This window comes from Podarcis gaigeae (genome assembly GCF_964106915.1).
Source record: "Podarcis gaigeae genome assembly, chromosome: 4".
NCBI lineage: Eukaryota > Metazoa > Chordata > Lepidosauria > Squamata > Lacertidae > Podarcis > Podarcis gaigeae.
Genome location: NC_139677.1, coordinates 66,917,746 through 66,937,126, shown reverse-complemented (window position 1 = coordinate 66,937,126; position 19,381 = coordinate 66,917,746). Strand labels below are relative to the sequence as shown.

The 19,381-nt window shown below is 41.9% G+C and overlaps 1 protein-coding gene across 1 annotated transcript; it reads right to left on the bottom strand.

Annotated features, from left to right (window-relative positions):
- Window positions 1-4,586: 4,586 nt before the first annotated feature.
- On the bottom strand, window positions 4,587-19,092 carry MAEL (maelstrom spermatogenic transposon silencer). The gene is made up of 12 exons (XM_083734895.1): window positions 18,815-19,092; window positions 17,551-17,634; window positions 16,080-16,185; window positions 12,024-12,179; window positions 11,536-11,577; window positions 10,479-10,606; window positions 9,821-9,875; window positions 9,593-9,734; window positions 8,437-8,499; window positions 7,363-7,495; window positions 6,953-7,034; window positions 4,587-5,456 (listed from the first exon to the last, which is right to left on the bottom strand). The coding sequence occupies exons 1-12, from the start codon at window positions 18,944-18,946 to the stop codon at window positions 5,353-5,355; spliced, it is 1,227 nt and encodes a 408-aa protein (XP_083591021.1). The 5' UTR covers window positions 18,947-19,092; the 3' UTR covers window positions 4,587-5,352.
- Window positions 19,093-19,381: the final 289 nt, after the last annotated feature.

Genomic DNA, 19,381 nt, shown 5'->3' with positions numbered 1-19,381 from the left:
GGGGTCTAGGCAAGGAACAGTTGAAGCTATATAGAGGTTAGATGTGTATCATTGCAGTATCTGATCAACAACTAACCTAGTTTGAAATAGACGCAATGAGTCAGGATTGGAAAGGCTGGGTGGGTGGATAGATTTTGGCATCTACCACAGAACTCTGTTCTCAACATACAGCTTGCTTTGCAATGCGTTCCCTGTAGTCCTTTACTATTCTTGCCCTTGCCTAAATACCTCAATTCTGCAAAAGCCTGCTATCTTTGTTATTCAAATAAGTTAGTAAATTTATGCTCTTTTTCCTAATTGCCAAATACAAATTAAGAGCAGACCTCACAACGGGGCACTGAAACATTAATTTCATTTCAACAAAGGATGCTTATGACCTGCAGGACTCGCTAAGAAAGATTACAAGCTTTGTTGTCTGCTTCATTTTAGCTCCACTCTTTTCCAAGCGCTAGTTCAGAAAACAGACTTACAGAATCATACCAAGGGGGGGATGTTGCCCTTACTAACTTTATAATCCTTTATATGACATGAGGCAGTAAAAGAAATGAAAGCCTGGACAAAGGAAATCTGCCAAATCAACATTTAAAACATAAAAATGCCATTGCTTTATTTTCCTGAAGCAGTAACACATGTGCAAGTGGGTCTTACTGAAAAGAGAATCTGATGACACAATCCTGTAGCATCAGATGGAGAGAAGGAAAGGCCTCTAAATTCTTGGCAATGAACTTCCCCTCCCACCTTAAAGTCCTGCCCTTTATGAACTTGTCGTTTCTTTTAGGGTCACAATCCGGCTCGTTTCCTTGTTGTACCATTAGGAGAGGGACCTTTCCTCCACTGTGTATTTCAGACCTGACCAGTGACCATTCCTGATTATTTATTTAGGAGCTGCCACTACATGGGTTTGGAACTGGAATGCACCTTCACTTGTAACATTGAACCCAGGGACAGTTATGGTTTACAGTTCATCACATGACCATGGTCAATATCCCTACTCAGTATATAGTAATTTCCAGTGCTGCAGACATGCCAATGGAGAATTCAGGTTGGAAAGCTGCCAGACTTGCAGGATCCAAATTTAAGGCAGCTCTGTCATATATTTCATCACAATCACTTTTTTAAAAAATCAACACCTTCTGCCCCTTTTCATCATTGCATAGTGTTGGTATCTAGTACCTGTACACCCGCAATTTCATGCACAACTTTAGCCAACAAAATCCAGGAAGCTTAGTTATACTGGCAGTGTCCGATGAGATATGGGAGGTTAATTTTTACACTAAGGAAGCTCTCTCTAAACAGGACACACACACTTTCCTGCTTCTGGAGACCCTCCCAAGTTCTCAGAACAGAAGAGCAGAAGTGTTTCCTGTTAGGATATAAACTAAGCAAGAATTCTAAACAAATTAAACAAGAATCCAAACAATTATCTGCAGAATTTTTGAAGCATTCACCTCACAAATGGACAACCCCTAGATAGGATGTGTGTGTGTTTCTGGCCTGTAATAGGTTTCTACTGCAGTCCAAAGACATTGTGCTTGTTTCATTTGAACTTTCTGGGGCAGACAACTTTGATGGTCATACAAATGCACAAAAACAACAAACCAGGAGAATTGGTACTACATGCTGCTCCACTAAAAGGAGATCTGGAAGAAACTCACATCCTGGCTTCACCTGCTGTCCTGGGGGTGTGGAATTGCCTGAAAGTGGCAATTACAATAGCTTGCGAGGGTTTAAGTCAGAGCTTGGGAAAAGTGAGGGAACAGAGATAATGCAAGGTTAAGTTAATAATAGCATTCTTTGTACTCCTTTAAATAAGTTTATAAAGCGACTCTCATTAGCTGCTTGGGTATTATCAGGATATCAGGGCTTCATGGATATCGCAGACAATACCTTGCAGGCAGGCAAGCAAGCAATAGCCACTGAATCAAAAGTCTAAATGAGCACTTTCCAAAGTTTCCTCCTCAGATCTCCTTTCAATAAGTTTCCAGCTGTCATGCTGTACAGAAGACTCTTCCTTCAGATGACAAGCTAGTTAGTTCTGTTTGTCACACTCAGCTATCAGCTAGGAATAAAATTCCCTCGTTTGCAAAGATGCTGCCTGTAATTGCTTTCAGGTGCACATGGACCCAGCTTATTTATACATTTGGCTGCTGATAATTATGCAACGTAGACTAGTTCACAGCCCAGTTGAGTCGTTTTAGGCCTTAGGCCTTCTGCCCAAAGACTTAATTTGTGCCACAACTCAATCCTGGAATGTATAAAAACAGATAAAGGACTCATTTACCTCATCACACACGGGGCATTAGGGAGAGGTTTCCAGACAAAGTTCCCTAAAAAGATACAAACTACAGCTCCATCAAGTTTTCATCCTGAAATCAATGAGTGTGCATTCATTCATTCATTCTGCACCTTTCCCCTAGAACTGGGACTCAAAGCAGGTCATAAAAAGTAAACCAAATACAGATATAAAATACACACAGCTTAACATTTAAAGGTTTTTTTAAAAAAATTAAGCTATATATGGAAATTTTTAAAATATAAAAAACCTATTAAATTGCAGGTCACACTCCCCACAGTACAGCACACTATCAAGACCACTTTAAAAACGGTCAGTTCTCAAAGACCTCCTGGAATAATAGTCTTTGCCTGGAGGGAGCCAGTCTAGCTTCTCTAGGCAGCAGCCACTGCGAAAACCCCCTCCCAGTTTCCTTTAGATAGCCTAGACCTAAGCCATACAGGGCTTTATAGGTCAAAACCAGCACTTTGAATTGTGCCCAAAAACAGACTGGTAGCCAGTGCTGCTGTTGTAACAAGGGAGTAGTGTGCTCTCTATGAGCGCCAGTCAACACCCTGGCTGAAGCTCTTTGAGCCAGTTGAAGTTTCTGAACACTTTTCAAAGGTAGCCCCATTTAGGGGACATTACCGTGATCTAAATGGGGTGTAACTAAGGCATGTGCCACTGTGGCCAGATCAGACAGCTCCAAGAATGGGCACAGCTGGCACACTAAGCATTTGCCCCAAGCTCCTTATCAGATACAGTACTTGAGAAGATACCCAAACTCAGCACTTCATACAAGTTGTGATGGGGCTAAATATTGAGACTATACAGAGGCCTGCTTCATATATCATCCCCACCCACTACTGATACTAGAAAGCCCCAAGAAAACAGTGGCAGCTAACTTTTCCTTCCTCCCAGCTAACCCAAGCCAGTTGTTTCCAGGTAGTGGCATCAGCATCAGCACTGCTACAAGAAGTGTGGTAGGGGCTGCCATTTGGTACAGCAAACCCTTGGAGCAAAGAGCTGCTATATTCTTGAGGAATCTATACATGTAGGAGTGTAAGCTCTTGGGTGGAACATCCCTTTGAGGTGAGGTGCCTCAGAGATCCATCTGACAATGATGCCTTCTGCTCAAGAGATTGCTAGGGGAGTTTCTGGTTATCTTCCTCGTTCCCTATTTACACAGCTGTGAGTATAGGCCAACTAGTGACAGAATGGAGGTGGCATGATACCTCGAGACCAGCTGAATCAGCCTTCGCCTGCTGCAGCCGGGTCCTACTGGTTTGACTCAACATATATAGTTTCCTATTCTCTTCTGTAAGAATTAGGAAGCTACAGGTGTCTACCGTCTCTGTCTCTGTCTCTCTCTCTCTCTCTCTCTCTCTCTCTCTCTCTCTCTCTCTCTCATATAGAAAAGGGCCTCAACAAACTTGTTCTTTGTATATCCCATTTTGTAGCAAAAGTACAAAGCAAGCATGGTGGCTGAAGGATAACATAGGGAAGAAACTGTACTGCAAATATATATCTGGTGACTAGATATCGCATGAATAAATACCTGTGACTCTGTCTTCAAGTGCTGCGGAGATAAAAGTAGTAGAATATAAGGCCAGCTTCTGTACCCATGAGTGCACTGCAGCACCCACTTTAGTCCAAAACACTTTAATGTGTTGGAAACCTCACTGCAGCAAGGAATGGAATGGGTTGCAAGAACTGTAACCTTAACAAGTTACAGAAGCAATTGCATCTGTTCGGACTTTGACAGTGAGAATGAAAGAATTTATAACTGGCAGTCCTCTAACTACAATAGCCATGAGAAGTAGAAAAAGCCAGCAGCAGCTGAACAAGGCCAAAGTAGTATCCAGCAATGGTTGTCTACAGAAAGGGTGGGGAAGGTTCAGCCCTTCAGATGTTGTTAAACAACAATGTCCTACTGCCTTTTACACACAGCAGACTGGTTTCTATGCAAACGAAGGGCACAAATCTGACATCAGAAATTGCAGTATCTGCAATTGGGATGGGGGTCAGAGGGAGAGGATTTGATGTCCACTCCCACTGGACCAATAGCATATTCCTTCTCACAGCAAGGAAGCAAGGATGCATTTCATACATCTAATTTTCCCCAAGTTACTTTTACATCTATATGCTAGTTGCATGTTTCTTCAGTGCATGACTGTCCTTCAAACAACTCAATCTAAAATTTGTTTTCATCTCAGTTTAAATAACTTTAGCTTAGCATTTGAGTTTTCCTTTTCTGCACTTGACAATACCATACTACATTTGGAACCACAAAATACAGACAGAACATGCCAAATCAAATTGGAAAGAAGTGTTTAATTAAACACACAAGCCGGTCTATCATGGTTAAGATTTAGAAGCTTTCTGTACTAAATGACTGAATGTATGTATAACACGAAAGAAAGGAAAAAGATGGTTTTAAAACAACTTTTAAAGTACATCATTGTAGTACCTTTATAGAACTTCATAGGTTTTTTTTTCTTTTGTGAGGGAGATATTACCTGATTGCAAGTTTTACCAAAAAATGTATGTTGCTTCTATTGTTGGCTAATTTAAGGGCTTTATACCAAAACCTTGCCCCTCTGACAAAAACAATATACATTTGGTACCATACCAAATCCCAGAATAGCTTATTAAAAAAACATAATTGCAACTGGTTCCTTAGCAAAAGTTTACTTCAGTAAGGTACCAGTAGGCGTTAAATAGGCTTTGCCTAAAGAAAAGGCAAAACAGAACTTAAAAATCCAGACATCATTTCACAAAGTTGCCCTTCTGGTTTCATTATCTAATTTCTTATCCTACTGACTTCATTATTTCAAGTTTCTACTAAATATTCCTACATAAAAAAATAATAATATTTCACAAACTCACAATAACATTTGTTATCTTAAAAACTTAAATTTTACCCCCTGCAATGGGATTAGAATGGCTTTTTTCATTAAACAAAGATAATATTTAACACATGACAGACCAAGGAAATATAAAGTATTTATATTCCCAAAGATGGTGGGAATCATTATATGCAGAGCTGTTCTGAAAAGGAGGCACTGTACTGCAAATGTCTAACTGCTGGGCTGCTTTGAGACGCTCTCCAGAAACCGGGCAATTCCTCTTCCACGCCTAGTAGTTGTTTCACCTGTTGTTTTCACTCCTGAAGGATGCTGACCTAAGCAAACAATGCATGTGTCAATATATAACACAGAAGCCATGATAATGAAATCTTAATTTACACTCATCACCTAGATATTTTCTATCATAAATTTCAAAAAATAAGCTCACAGGAGAATCACAACAGTTCCATGCAAAGCCTACAGTTTCTTGCTTTCAATTGAGGCCTTTATAATCATGGAGAACTGATAAAATAGCAAGTGCCGCATTTTATTTTATCAAAATAGCCTCGGCACAGTGATCCACACCTAGTAATCTCCATCTTCGGTACTAAAGCCAATATTGATACCAAGGTGGGTTAAGCCAAGGTGGGTGTTTTCACGTGGCTAAAGGAGATTGCCCTAGTACAAGCAACCACGTCTTGAAGCTGCAGCACCGCAGAGAGATCTGTAACAGAAATGGGTGCCGATATTGAGTGCAACTGCTTAGCTGGCACTTGTGGACCTGTTTTGGAATGCTCATCTCACAGGCCTCTTGCAATGGGAGCAGTTGTCTACTTTATGCTCCTTGCTTTAGGAAGAAAAGACAGCAGTTGTGACCACAGGATGACATGGTGGTTAGTCGTAATGGAGGAAGCTTGCTGCCACAAGTTGAGCACTTAATGTACACTACGGCATTCAGCAAGTATTCAGATGGCACAGACTATAGAATTAAACAGGTAAAATTGGGGTGGTGGTGAATATGGGGGTAGAAAGAGCCTTGCTTCTCTACTGATGAGTTTGAAGGAAGAAAGTTTTGAAGTTGCAACTGCTGTGGTGATCAACAAGGTCTTGGGACCATGTAACACCAGTCTTTAAGCATTGGCATTAGCTACTGAGTCAAATTCAAGGTCTTAGTCTCCACAAACTAAGCATTTTAAGGCCTAGGACCAAGTTACCTGAAAGACTATCTTCCTCCTCAAGTCTGTAACTTGAGATCTCCTAGTGTGTCTTGACAGCAAGACTTCTCAGTTTTAAGACCCCAGTTTTGAAATTCACTTCCCTTGGAAATTCATTTGGTGCCAAACCTACAGTTTTAGATGCCAACTTTTGTCAGGCCCTTTATGCATAATATGCTTGTTATCAAGGAAGGTAAATAACTTGATGGTTTAACTGATTTTAATATTCAACTAAATAAAATCAAGGCAGAACCTGCCATGAGGTCTACAAAGGACAGTATATAAATGATAAAAGTAAGTTATAACGTGAGTGGAGGAGCAACTCACTCAAGGAGAATGCCTTCTTAAAATTTTAGCCAGAATCACTGCAGAGAAATTCTGTGACTGTTTAAACATACAAGCTTCATTACATTTCCTTTATGCAGATATTTTAGTGGTAGACTACAGTGAGCAGGAACACTCAAAACTCCAGAAAAGTATCAGGAAAGAATGTGTTGGACTTATCAGTATACAGGAACATTTTCTCTAACAGAAATGCAGGTGTGAAACACTAGTAATGATTCTAACGGCAACTAATTTTCATTATGTTTAATTTTCCAACATAGATAATCACTCACCAGTACAAGAGGCAGCATCTAGTTCCTCATTAAGAGATCGAAAGTACCTTTCATTTCCAGTGCGCTCAGCAGCCCTCATTTTCTGTAATGCAAAAAAGACAAGATCACCCACACATTCGGAGATATTCTTTCACTGACTCATTCACCAGGTTTTCAGGACCTCCTTGTATACAAAGAAAAGATGGATATAGTGCATAAGGAATATCTGCCTAATGTGCCTATGGATGGATATATTAATATTCTGCACATAATTAAACAGACATATTGGTCAAATAAAAGTGTTTGTAAAATATAATTATATCATTATTTTTGAGCATCTATCATGATTTCATCCTACATTTCCAAGTACACTCCAGAAATGTTACTGATAAGATATAGAAGAACAAATATGTTAAATGAACAAGGCTGACCTGGAAACGTCCAGCATCCAGAACCACCATTTTAGGATTTGCTGTGTTTTGGGAGTCCTTCTCACACAAAGGTAAGTGAGATGCAGTCAGCTGGACACAATACATATTGGCTAGGGAATTGCTGATACAGTATCTATATTGGACAGGAAAACACCAACATGAAGATGTGTTATCATTTCCACAAGCTGAACTGAAATTTAAAAAGTACATACTACTGGCAATATACTGCACCAAGACCATGGATACAGGAACATAATAGGAGGCAGTGGTTGAACTGCGGGGGCGCAACCAACTTGGGTGAACTAAAGAAGGAAAATCAGCCAGGAGGCAATAAAAAGCCATTCCTTTTAGCAACTTCTTCCAACAGAATAGCAGCAGGAGCCTACAGAAACTGGGACCTGAAGAACCCCTCTGCCATGAGCAGATACTATAACCTCCCAAAGAACTACTTGCATGTGAGGCCCAGGTTATTAAACTGCAGGTATCAGCCTATCAGAGACAGCAGAAAGGGGAAGATCTTTTGAGTTGTCTGAGAGACAAGTTGCTGCTTGTCAAGCCCCTTCTAGTTAAGGCCTCGGGCAACCAGTTTGGATGAACCAGGTGTCTGTTTGTATGTGTGTTAAAACTGGTCTCTGCATGTGTGTGGCACATCCCCCTCCAAAATAAATAAACCACAACAAAGTTTGCAAATGCAAGGTAAAAAAATTATTCCTCATGAAATCTACTCAAAATTCAGAGACCTTTTTGGTGACAATGCAAACCTGAAGTTTTTCCCAACTGACCTGTCTAGTAAGTGAGACTTGGAAAACTTAATCAGAAAGAAATAGATTTTAATTTATTTGGATCTTTAAAATTCCTTTCTTCCTATAATAGTAGAAGTGCCACAAAATCACATCAGTTGCTCCTTCATTCAAATGCAGCCGACAAAATGCCTACTAAAGAATATCCAAAAGAACCAACAGGTTTTATTTGAAAAAGACAAGATGACCCCAGACATTGTATATGAAACTAATGTCCAAAATAGTTTTAAGATGCAAAAACATTTTAACATATTCACTGTATTTTCATACTCACGCAATTTTCTTGCAAGTAGCAAGAGCACAGTACACTACATCGTTTTCTTCATGCCACTTGCACCTAAGTAGAAATAATACTTTCATCATGAATGTCGAGTTTCAAATACAGTGGTACCTTGGGTTAAGTACTTAATTCGTTCCAGAGGTCCATACTTAACCTGAAACTGTTCTTAACCTGAAGCACCACTTTAGCTAATGGGGGCCTCCCGCTGCTGCTGGAACACGATTTCTGTTCTCATCCTGAAGCAAAGTTCTTAACCCGAGGTACTATTTCTGGGTTAGCGGAGTCTGTAACCTGAAGCGTATGTAACCCGAGGTACCACTGTATATGCTTCAACAGTAAGACATTTTCAAGTTCTAGACAAACAACTTACCTTTCTTTTTTCATCTACTCCACTGTTTGGCATTAGAAACTTCAAGACAGAAACATTAATTTTCCCAACCCACTATCACAATATAAAGTGCTTTAAGAGGACAATCCAGGGGGTTTGTGGAAGAGAGTAGTGAAGAATGTTCAATAGCTTTTTCTTACATGGCGAGAGAGAATAGAAATAGGCAAAGTGAAACATTTGGTAGAACTCTGAGCCTGGCTCCTCAAAGCCAGGCAGAATAGAATGTGTAGAGGCACTATCCCACACAGGGTGCCAGTTGAAACTCGCATAATCCTGCTTGGCCTATAGAAGCAAATAGGAGGAATAACTCATTCAATGATACCCACCTTCATTGTAGAAAAATCTGGCTGTTTAGACTTTAAAAACTACTAAATACTTCAAAATAGCTCCATGGGTGGTTTTCAACCAAATTTTACTCAAGAGCAGACCTATTGAAATTAATGAACCAAACACAAGCATGTTCATCAATTTCAATGAGTCTAAACCTTAGTTTAATGTCTCAAACTCATTTCTGAAATGAGTGCAAGGCTTTAGATTAGCATTCAACATGCATGCTTATAGCACCATAATTTATTTGTACCCCACCCATCTGACTGGGTTGCCCCAGACACTAAGCCATAGTTTTGTGTAATGTACAACTATGGAGAATCTGTCAATCGCATTTTTTCCTGGTCATAACAGACTCTCATCTCATAGTAGTCAAGTCACTGTGGTTCAGGTAGGTACAGCAGTTATTATGATTTTTAGAGCTATATATTATACCTAGTATTGCTGGAGTAATCCCACATGGAGGCATCCAGGGAGTTACACACCCATGCCTTAGAAGGCTCCTTTTGAAGCTTCTGATAATACAGCTCCACAACAAGGTCTTCCACACAGAGACTTTCCAGATTATTAACTGTGCCTATTATAAAAAAGTAAGTTTTAGGAGCAGCAGAGACTATATCTAAATTTTAACTTATTTCCTGTTGTAAAGGAAAATTTTCTTACCCACTTCTCTAGCCATATGCTGCAGGCACCAGTTGACCCTAAACTGGTCAGAAGACTGTAAAATAAGTTTTAAGTATACATTATACAATCAAATAAACAGAATTAATAAACCTATACTATATATTCTTATTATAAGACCTCTATGGCTAAGGTTTCCTGATATGCAATAAAACTGTTATTCTTGATAAGGGTATCTGCTCCAATACCGAAACAGGAAGTTTTCCTGTCTACAGCTGTTTGATACATAATCTGACCAAAGCCAAAAGAACTGTCCATAGGTATTTGGTCTGCCTTGGAGAAGCAACAATTCAGGAATACAACTATATGCTCTTTTAGGTTGAATGTAGACACCACTTTGTACCAATGAAATACCCTTAAGGGAAGGCCGCAAAACTGGAAATCTTTATGTGAATCCCTTATGCTATAGAGATTGTCAATGGACAGCTTAAAAGTTAAAACATCTGTGTACTCCAACCTTACTTAAGGTGAGGTCACCTATATTTTTACTTGAACACACACACACACACACACACACACACACACACACACACACCACAGCTAACTAGGGAAAAGGCTAACTGAAGCATGTGGGTAGAGATTTTTGTTCTGACTTCTGAAAAGCAGAGAGCCATTAAAGTCTAAAAATGTTACATTATACCTTACAATACACAGGTGGCCAGGCGCCCCACCGTGGCTGAATAAATGAGTATAGCTCACGTAACACAACGGAATGATTTGCAGTTACAAGCTCAAAGCCAGATAAGGGAATCCTATGTGTAGCATCACCTAAGAGAAAATCAAAGGGCCTTATCAGGGCTTTTCAGAAGAAACACCTCATTTCACACGCACTTGTACTTTTAACTTTACAGTTCGCAGGATTAATATATCAGTTTCACTAAAAACACCTAAATATATCATTCAAGAACTTGTCTGTTTTATTCAAGTATTTTATCACTGCAACAACCCTGTGAGACAGGGTTTATCACCAATGTAAAGGAAGATTGTTAGACCCAAGATGTCTAGTTGAACCAAGTGCAGGTCAGTCAAGGCCTGTCAATGGTTGAACTTCACTAGCTGTCAAGAAAGGTAAATGATTACCCAAGGATCCTATTTATTTGCATGCGTTTATAGCCTGCCATTCACCAGTAGTCTCAAGGCAGGTAATATACTGCCTAATATTCAAGAATTAAACTACTCTGTGTAAAATATCACTGAACCAGAGATTAGGACAAACCAGACAGCAAACACCACTAACACTGCAGTCCAGATACTTTAATTTCATCTTCCATCCCCAAAGATTTGGGCAAGGTGGTGTATACAATGTCTAACCATTATCTGGAAACACAAGTGAATGACTGAAACCTAAATGAATGCATGAGTATGAGTCTGGTTAAGAGCATAACTTCAACATGTTACTTGGGAAGACGTACTAAGCTTTGTTATGGAAACAGGCCCATACAGCAGTTTAAAACTGTTCTTTAAATTTTTTATTTAAAGATTGCTTTGTCCTGTTGTATATTGCTCTGATATTTTATGAGGGTGATATAAAAATATTTTGTATACATAATAATAAACAAGATACAAATAAAATGCCATAGGATATCTGGAATAAGAACCGTTCTTTAAAATAATTAAAAAATAATTGGAAGACTATATGTGGGTCATAAAAAAATGCTGCCAATCCGTAGGTTCCACATCTCTTGCCCAATACCTACTTGCTGTCTGGCAATGAAAGCGAAATCCCCTTGGCACCTCTCCTGCAAAAGACCAAAAAGAACTCAGGCTTTATTATGCAATACTAAGCTGTCTGTAGGATTTCATGGTTATAATACACCATTTTCTGCTTTCCTACAGAATAGTAAATCAGTGTCCAAATACAGGTCTAGAAGTACAATTTTATTTCTTTATAATGTATCTTTTGTAACACAGAGATTAAAAATGCACAACATTTGAACATATTGATCTGGGCAGTTCATGTCTTCTGCTGACACAAGGAATGTTTCCAGTTAAGTTTCATTTCTTCATTAAGTAATGCTGTCAATGTGGTTTTTGCCCACTATATGAAGCCATTTTTATTTTTTCATAGTGCAAGAATGCATACAAATAAACTGTCCTGGACAAACAGAATCCTGTATATCTTCTCCCCCCCCCCCCCCGCACAGATGAAAGACAAATTTCATCTCTTCTGATTCCAAAAGCTCACCAGGATCTAAAAAATGATGAAACTCTGCAATTATGCCATCTTTTAGTGAATACTTCACACATCCAATTTCGCAAGGAAGGAAACGTTGTTTGCAATGAGAGGGTAGAACTCCATGGCTGAAGATATTCAGGTAGAAGAATGTGGTTTCAAGTACAACTGAAACAAGATTTTGTATTAAGAATATTAGTGGAGCGTATTTGTTTATTATTATTACTGTAACAAAAAAGTAAGATAGTTGGAGTAAAATGTACACCTATAGCACTGAAAAAAAAATCATGAAACTAAGTCCTGCAACTCCAATTTCCAGGCAGCCCTCAACCAGACTAAGACTGCATGCACATTATAACTTTGAAGCACATTTCCCCTCTCAAAGAATTCTGGGCACTGTAGTTTATCTCTCACAGAGTTAGAATTCCCAGCAACTTGTAGCCAACTAGTGTCCTTGAGAGGGGATTTAAAGAGGTAATGTAGCCAAGTTTTGAATTGTCATGTGGTGTTCCATCCCCAACCTGCTACAGCATGGGTGTCAAACACAAGGCCCGCGGGCCGAATCCGGCCCGCCAGACCTCGTCATGTGGCCCGTGGCATCAAGGGTGAGGAAGCGAGCTTCTCGTCCTTTTTACTGGTCCCGACCCAGATTTTAGGGTCCGCACTCCGGCGGAGGCTCTCTGCCTTTCTAAAAAGTGACCCACGCAAACAGCCTTCCCTGCCTGCTTGCAGACAGGGCTCCAACCGACACGCCCCGTCGGCACTGCCTACCGGCTGGTCCCACAACTTTCACCTGCCTCGCGGGCTGGGCAAAGAGGCTTTCTGCTCGCTCGCTCCAGTCCGGGGCTCGCTGCGGAGGAGGCGGTCCCGCGAAGCCAAGCTCGGAGCCGGCTGCCTCCGCCCCTCGGAGCCTCCCGGGCGCGGCTGTTCGAGGGGGCGGGTGGCACGCGCGGCAACGTTTGGAGCCTGAGAGAGCTGCAGAGGCTGGCAACGAGGGCAGGGAGCGAGAGCCACGCTTGGGACGCCGCTCGCTCACTCGCTCGGGCCACAAGAAGAGGCCACTGCGGCGCTGCAGCTGGTGAGGAGATGGCCGGGGGCGCGGGCGGCGGGGCCAGGGGCTGGCTGGGGGTCGCCCTGGTGGGTAAATAGCGGGGCCGGCAAGCGGGGAAGGGAACGGCGGAGGCGAGTTGAGAGCGGGGACCCGGTGCAGGTCCTGCCGCAGGTGGCGTGCCCCGGCTGGGCTGGGAGAGGCGAGGCTGCTGCCGGTTCAGCTGCGCAGAGTGGGGTGGAGGGAGCCGGCCGGCCGGGCGGTGTGCCACACCACAAAGCAGGGGCGCCTCCCACCCCGAAGAGGACCGCGCCGGCATCTGGGCGGCTGGAGCAAAGTGGGAGCCTGCCAGCAACTTGGCTGCGGGAGCCTGGCTACGAAACACCCCCCCTTCCCACGCCAACACATCAGCTTTCTCCGGGCCGGAAGACTTGGCGGATAGCCCCCTCCCCGGGAGCAACTGCAGCAGCTCGGGGCCCCAGCAGGACATCCTGGCCACCCGCGCCCGCAGTGCCGCTGAGGCTCCCTTGCGAGGAAGAAACTGCTGCTGTCCAAACTGCAGCTCCGCATCCTCCGACTCCTGAGTGCGGCGGCAAAGCGGGGGGAGGCAACATTTGCTTCTGCTCTGCTCTGTTGGGACAGGCTCCTGTCTCTTCCCCGTTGGAGCTCCAGTCTGCCTGGAAGCCCATCTCGTCATCTTTTTAAAAAATCATTATTATTTCTTCTTCTATTCTTTTTTAAAATCGTACTGGAATCGGTATATTAAATAGTGTATAGGTTCAAGACAACACACACCAGTGCCTAAGGAAAAATAACTTTGATAAAGTCCTACAGATACAACTGGCCCTTTGAGGGTGACCAAACTGCTGATGCGGCCCCAGATGAATTTGAGTTTGACACCCCTGTGCTACAGCCACAACAGTCTGCTTATAACGATGCAGCAATCTCAGATCATAAAACCAAGGCTAATATCATTCTTTATAATACAAAAGTGGTTAAGAAACCTCAGATAAGACAGTATCTACATTGAAAAAGTGGTCAATAGTGGTCCACTCCCCACAAAGTAGTAGACATTATCTGTTTAATTACATATGTTTTTGGAGTTGAGTAACAATGGAGGCCATCTCAAAAGGTAGTTTTCTGGTAGACCAGAGACTACATTGTCCCCCAAGTTGAGCCTAAAAGCACCCCAGAAACTTGTCTGGGATGTTGAGATGCAACCTCAGAACTCACAAAGCCACTGCTGACACCAAGAGAACTGGAAAGTGTCATCTTAGATCTAATGCTTTAAATGTGTCAGTGAATCCTATGTAATACTAGAAAACTCATTCTGTTAAATTTATTCTGTATGGATCCCTACGAATCCCACATTACACCACCCATGCACTAGGGGAAGTATTACAGGCTTGAGGAAAGCCTGAGTTTGCAAAAGTACAAAAAAAAAATAAATCACACCATCTTTACATATGAACTGGTCACAGGCAGTGAATCCTTCTAAACCTGCTTAGCAAACTTTCAGCTACTCCCTTAGTTATTGAATGACGTTTTATCCTGCTCTGCAGTCAAATAAATTCTCCAAAGTGGCTTACAAATCACTACAAAAAAAAGTGCCTTGCAGACAGCCATGCAGGCATTACTAGAGAAGTCACCAGGAGATTTTGGATGTTTTATACATCTGAAGAGGGAAGAACGGATGATTTAAAAGCAGCGCTATGTGCCAGTAACTGCAACATTGCTTGTAAAATGATGAGTCATTGTCACAAATATGCTGCAGTTGAGTGTCACTCAAAAACAATGCATAAGCAGTTGGATTATCTGGGAGAATTAGAACTACCTGCCCATGTTAAGAGCTCCACTAGATACTTCATGTATCATAAGCTTCAGAAGGACCAAAATGTCATGGACATAAAATGCTGCTCCTGAATGTTCCAATGAACTTTTTGATCAAGGCATGTAAACAACTCTTAAGGATTACATTGGGCTTCAACAACTTATTGTTTCAACATCAAATCCTGTAGCAGCTTTAGTTTCTTATTTGGAGTCCCCACTCCCAATGCTCTATCACCCGCTGCCTCTATTCCACCAGGTTCAGTACTTTCACCTCCTCCTTATCTGAACTCTGTCCTGCACTCAGGTTTGGTCCTGTATACCTGAAGGTATGTCTCCACCCCCATCGTTCAGCCTGGACACTGACATCCAGCTCCAAGGGCCTTCTGGCAGTTCCCTCATTGTGAGAAGTGAGGTTACAGGGAACCAGGCAGAGGGCCTTCTCTCTAGTTGCACCACTCTGTGGAACGCCCTCCCATCAGATGTCAAGGAAATAAACAACTACCAGACTTTTAGAAGACATCTGAAGGGAAGTTTTTAATGTATGTTTTACTGTGGTTTTATAATTTGTTGGAAGCCACCCAGAGTGGCTGGGGTAACTCAGTTAAATGGGTGGCATTTAAATATTATAATTATAATTCATTCTTGCCTCTCCTGAGTTGGTGACCAATTTCCCCACTTCCACACTCCCGATTATAATAATTATAATAAAGCTAAAAACTGAATCTGCATACCACCCTTTATTCATAGATCTGAGCAATTCACAACATAAAATTACAATATAAAAAACACAAAATACCTAATAAAAATAAGAACGACAAACCAATAATTCCCCCCCCAAAAAAACCCCCACCACATTTAAAAGGGTATTGGATATAGATTAGCCAAAGGCCTGGCTGAAGAGGAACATAAACAGGGAGCCACTGCAGAAAAGGCTCGCTCTTCTGTTGCCACCCTCTGGACTTGTGGAGAGGACAGACAAAGAAGGACCTTAGAAGTTGATCTCAGGATCCAAGTAGGTTCATATGGAAACAGGCGGTTCTTGAGATAAGTAGTTAACTTATATCTTGCCCCCACAATTACCACTCAATTTCCTGGGAGCAAGAAAAAGCAGACCTCCTAGCACAGTCTCCAGTCAGAATGAACACATTGAGGTTGGGCAGATCAGGTGAACTAATATAACTATCATTTACCTTTATCACTCTTCCCAGGTGGACTGATGAGGTTTGCAGCTGAAACTCTCTTCTCAGTTTGTGTGGAAGGAAATGTGGGAAGAGAGGGTGGGACTTGGCTGCGCGGCTATGAAAAGTGTAGACAATACATCAGTTAATCATATATGAATGAAGGGAAAGCAACTACAGTAGTATCCAATTGAAACTGCTAAGACTAATCTTTCCCCCTCCTGGCCCAGCAGAACCTGCAAACTCTGAGCCAGATCACATAAAATACCCCCCTCCCCATGCAGTCACCTCATTACTGAGCTGACACTGAGGTGACATCTGTATGAACTCCCACTTTCACATAGGTGATGTGCAGCCACACCAACTCCTATAGCACCAGGGGTCTAAATTACAATGGAATACTAATGAAGTTAGCCCCTCACAAAAATGGCACCTTGATACAATCCTAGCAGCAACCTTATATATTCTCAAGTAGGATGGGATGAAACCTCACCCAATACTTTTTTTCTGAGGGGACGCAGACCCCTAAACATTTTGTGAATCTTTGTACTTCTGTCCTTTTACTGTATTTATTTTCCCCGATCTGAACTATAAAATGGTGATTTTCTTGAGTCAAAATGAGAGTACCCCTAAACATTTTTAAAGAAAAAAAGCACTGATCTCACCTATAGACCTTCCATTGTAACCTATGGGTGGGAGTTAGTGTAGTGCAAATCTGCTCTGGATTTTGGACATTTCCAGAACAGGTTTTGTGGGGACTGGGAAGAAGAACAAGTGGAAGTCCTATTTCACAAGCAGATTTCAGTTGTGCAAACAAATGGGCACCACTGGACGCCATCCTATGCTAAAAACAATCTTCTTGTGGATTATCTATAGTTGAAACTCAGTTACACTGTGATATATCTAATTCAAATATTAACTCACAATTTTCAAGACTAGAAAGCTTACAATTCAGACTTCCCATCTATTTTTACAAGAAAAAGTAACATACAACACAATCACCAGTTTTAAGGCTCACATTTTTAAATTATAAATGTTGATCCCTGCATTCTATTGTTACTTTTGCTTATTAGGTCACATCCACACCACACATTTATTTCCAATGAAGAATCCTGGGAACTGTACTTTACTCCTCACAGAGCTACAATTTTCAGGATTCCTTGGTGGAACTCATGTGTCTCAAATATATAGTATGGATGTGAACTTTGTCAAAGGATTCAATCCTCCTATTTCAGGAACAGCTGCAACATAAAAACCTACCTGGCTTGTTTGGAAGGGCTCATTAAAATCACAACTATACAACACCTGTGACTGACCAGCTTACTCAGAACCTTCTTTCAAACACATCAAAGTTACTTTTCTTTTGTTCCCACAGACTATAAATAATGGGATTTTCTTCCAATTTATACTATAATTATATCATTACTAACTTGCCTCTGAAAATATAAAACTGATTTTCCCTATTCCATATTCATTCATTCACCTCTTTTGTTGCTACTTCCGATTTCTTAGCTTTCCGTTGACGAGCCATTTCTGCATACTTTTCTTTTTGCTCCTCAGTCAGCATCTTGAAGTAAAACCAGTGTAATATAAGGGCTTGCCATTATTTCTCTACCATAATTAAAGCAATTTCTCCCATCACTACAACACCAAGATACTGAACACGATGCAGTCAGTTAAGGCATTTAAGCCTCAGTAATTCCACTGGGAAAGTTAAGAACAATCTTAACTCTCATAGAAGTCAGCCTAACTTTAAAAAGTGATTAACTTTGGGTGGATTGTGCTCAGCAACTTTCCCACCACTAAGAACTTTGCAAGCTTGTCTAGAGGAAAGCCCTAGCCTACAGAATTCAATGTGGTTCACTCACCAGTAAATGATATCAGCCATACTCAGAGCAGACTTGGACAACAGAGTTAAGAAATGTCAATCCATTGATTCCAAACGGTCTAAGCTGAGTACAACTTAGTTGTACTTGGGTGCTTGCAGCATAACCTGAAGCAAGACTGTTGTACCTAAAGGGTGTAAACCCTGTTTGCATACCAAGAATTCAAAGCCACAGTTAAGTAACTCAACTTTTAAGGGAGGATTTGGGAAGTCTGCAACCTGTATATCTGCAATCTGCAGTCTGTATATTTCTATGCACTGACTTTAGTCATCTTTCTAGTTTCTCCAATCTTTCACCTGTTGGATTATTGCGAATAGCATAGCATGACTACTTTTTCAAACCTTGGCAGATGCCTCTTTGTGCATATGACTGGCAGTGGAAAAAAGACCCATTTGGGGAATGCAACTTACAGGAGTCCACCATTTCTTTACAAATATACTTTTTTAAAAAGAGGGCTGAAACCAAACCTAAGTGGTAGGGTAGCCAGTCACTCCCCATCACTACAACAGCAGTTAAAGGCTCCACTAAAGTCCGCATCAAACTTTTTTTTTAAGTTGCTCATTCTAAGCCACTGTGAGTCTTTGATAGGAAAAGTGAGGTAAAAAGGGTCTAATTAATGAAAATGTTGACCTCACATTTGTTTTTTTAAGTATTTTACAGCATTCATTCTTCAGCTGGGGTGTGTATGGGGGGGTTAAATTCCCCAAACAGCTTATACGTAACCACTATCGACAACTTGTCCCCCTCCCTCCTTGAGAATCAAAACCAGGTTATCCAACTCCATGGAGGGTCTAACATGGCTCCCCACGCCGACCAAGAAGGGCGAGAGAGAGGGGGCCCGCCTCGCCTCGCCCCGCTCACCGCCCAGTCGTCGGAACAGAACGGGATGGCATCCCGCACGCCCGTCACGGCCAGGCCCCGCCGCTTCAGCTCCGGCAGCTTCTCCAGCACGAAGAAATAATAAGCGTTGCGCGCGCCTTTGCGGTTAGGCATCGCGCTCGGGGCAAACGGCCGAAGCAGACAGGAGCAGCACGCCCGCCTCCTTCCCCTTCTCCCCTCTTATAAACGAGAGGCCGAACGCCGCGCCGCCCTTTCGGCCCCGCCGCAACGACGACGGAGCCTCCACGTGCGCGCGGCTGGAGGCGAGGGAAAGCCGGGATTCGCTGAGGGGAATGAGAATGATAAAAAAAAATAATTAAAGTGACCCGAGGCACAGCCAAGCGCTTTCTTCTTTTTTCACGTCTTTGAGATTAATTCGCATGGAAGTTGTAGAGTGTTTTCATGGGGCTGTGGGGTGAAATGGTTTTCTAATAAGCAAGTCTTGATCTGAGGCCTACACCCACCACGGTGTCTCCGAGCTTGTTTACTCCTCAAAGTTTCGCCTCTTGTGAATTTCTGCAAGCCAGTCATGGAATTCTTCAAGTTCAC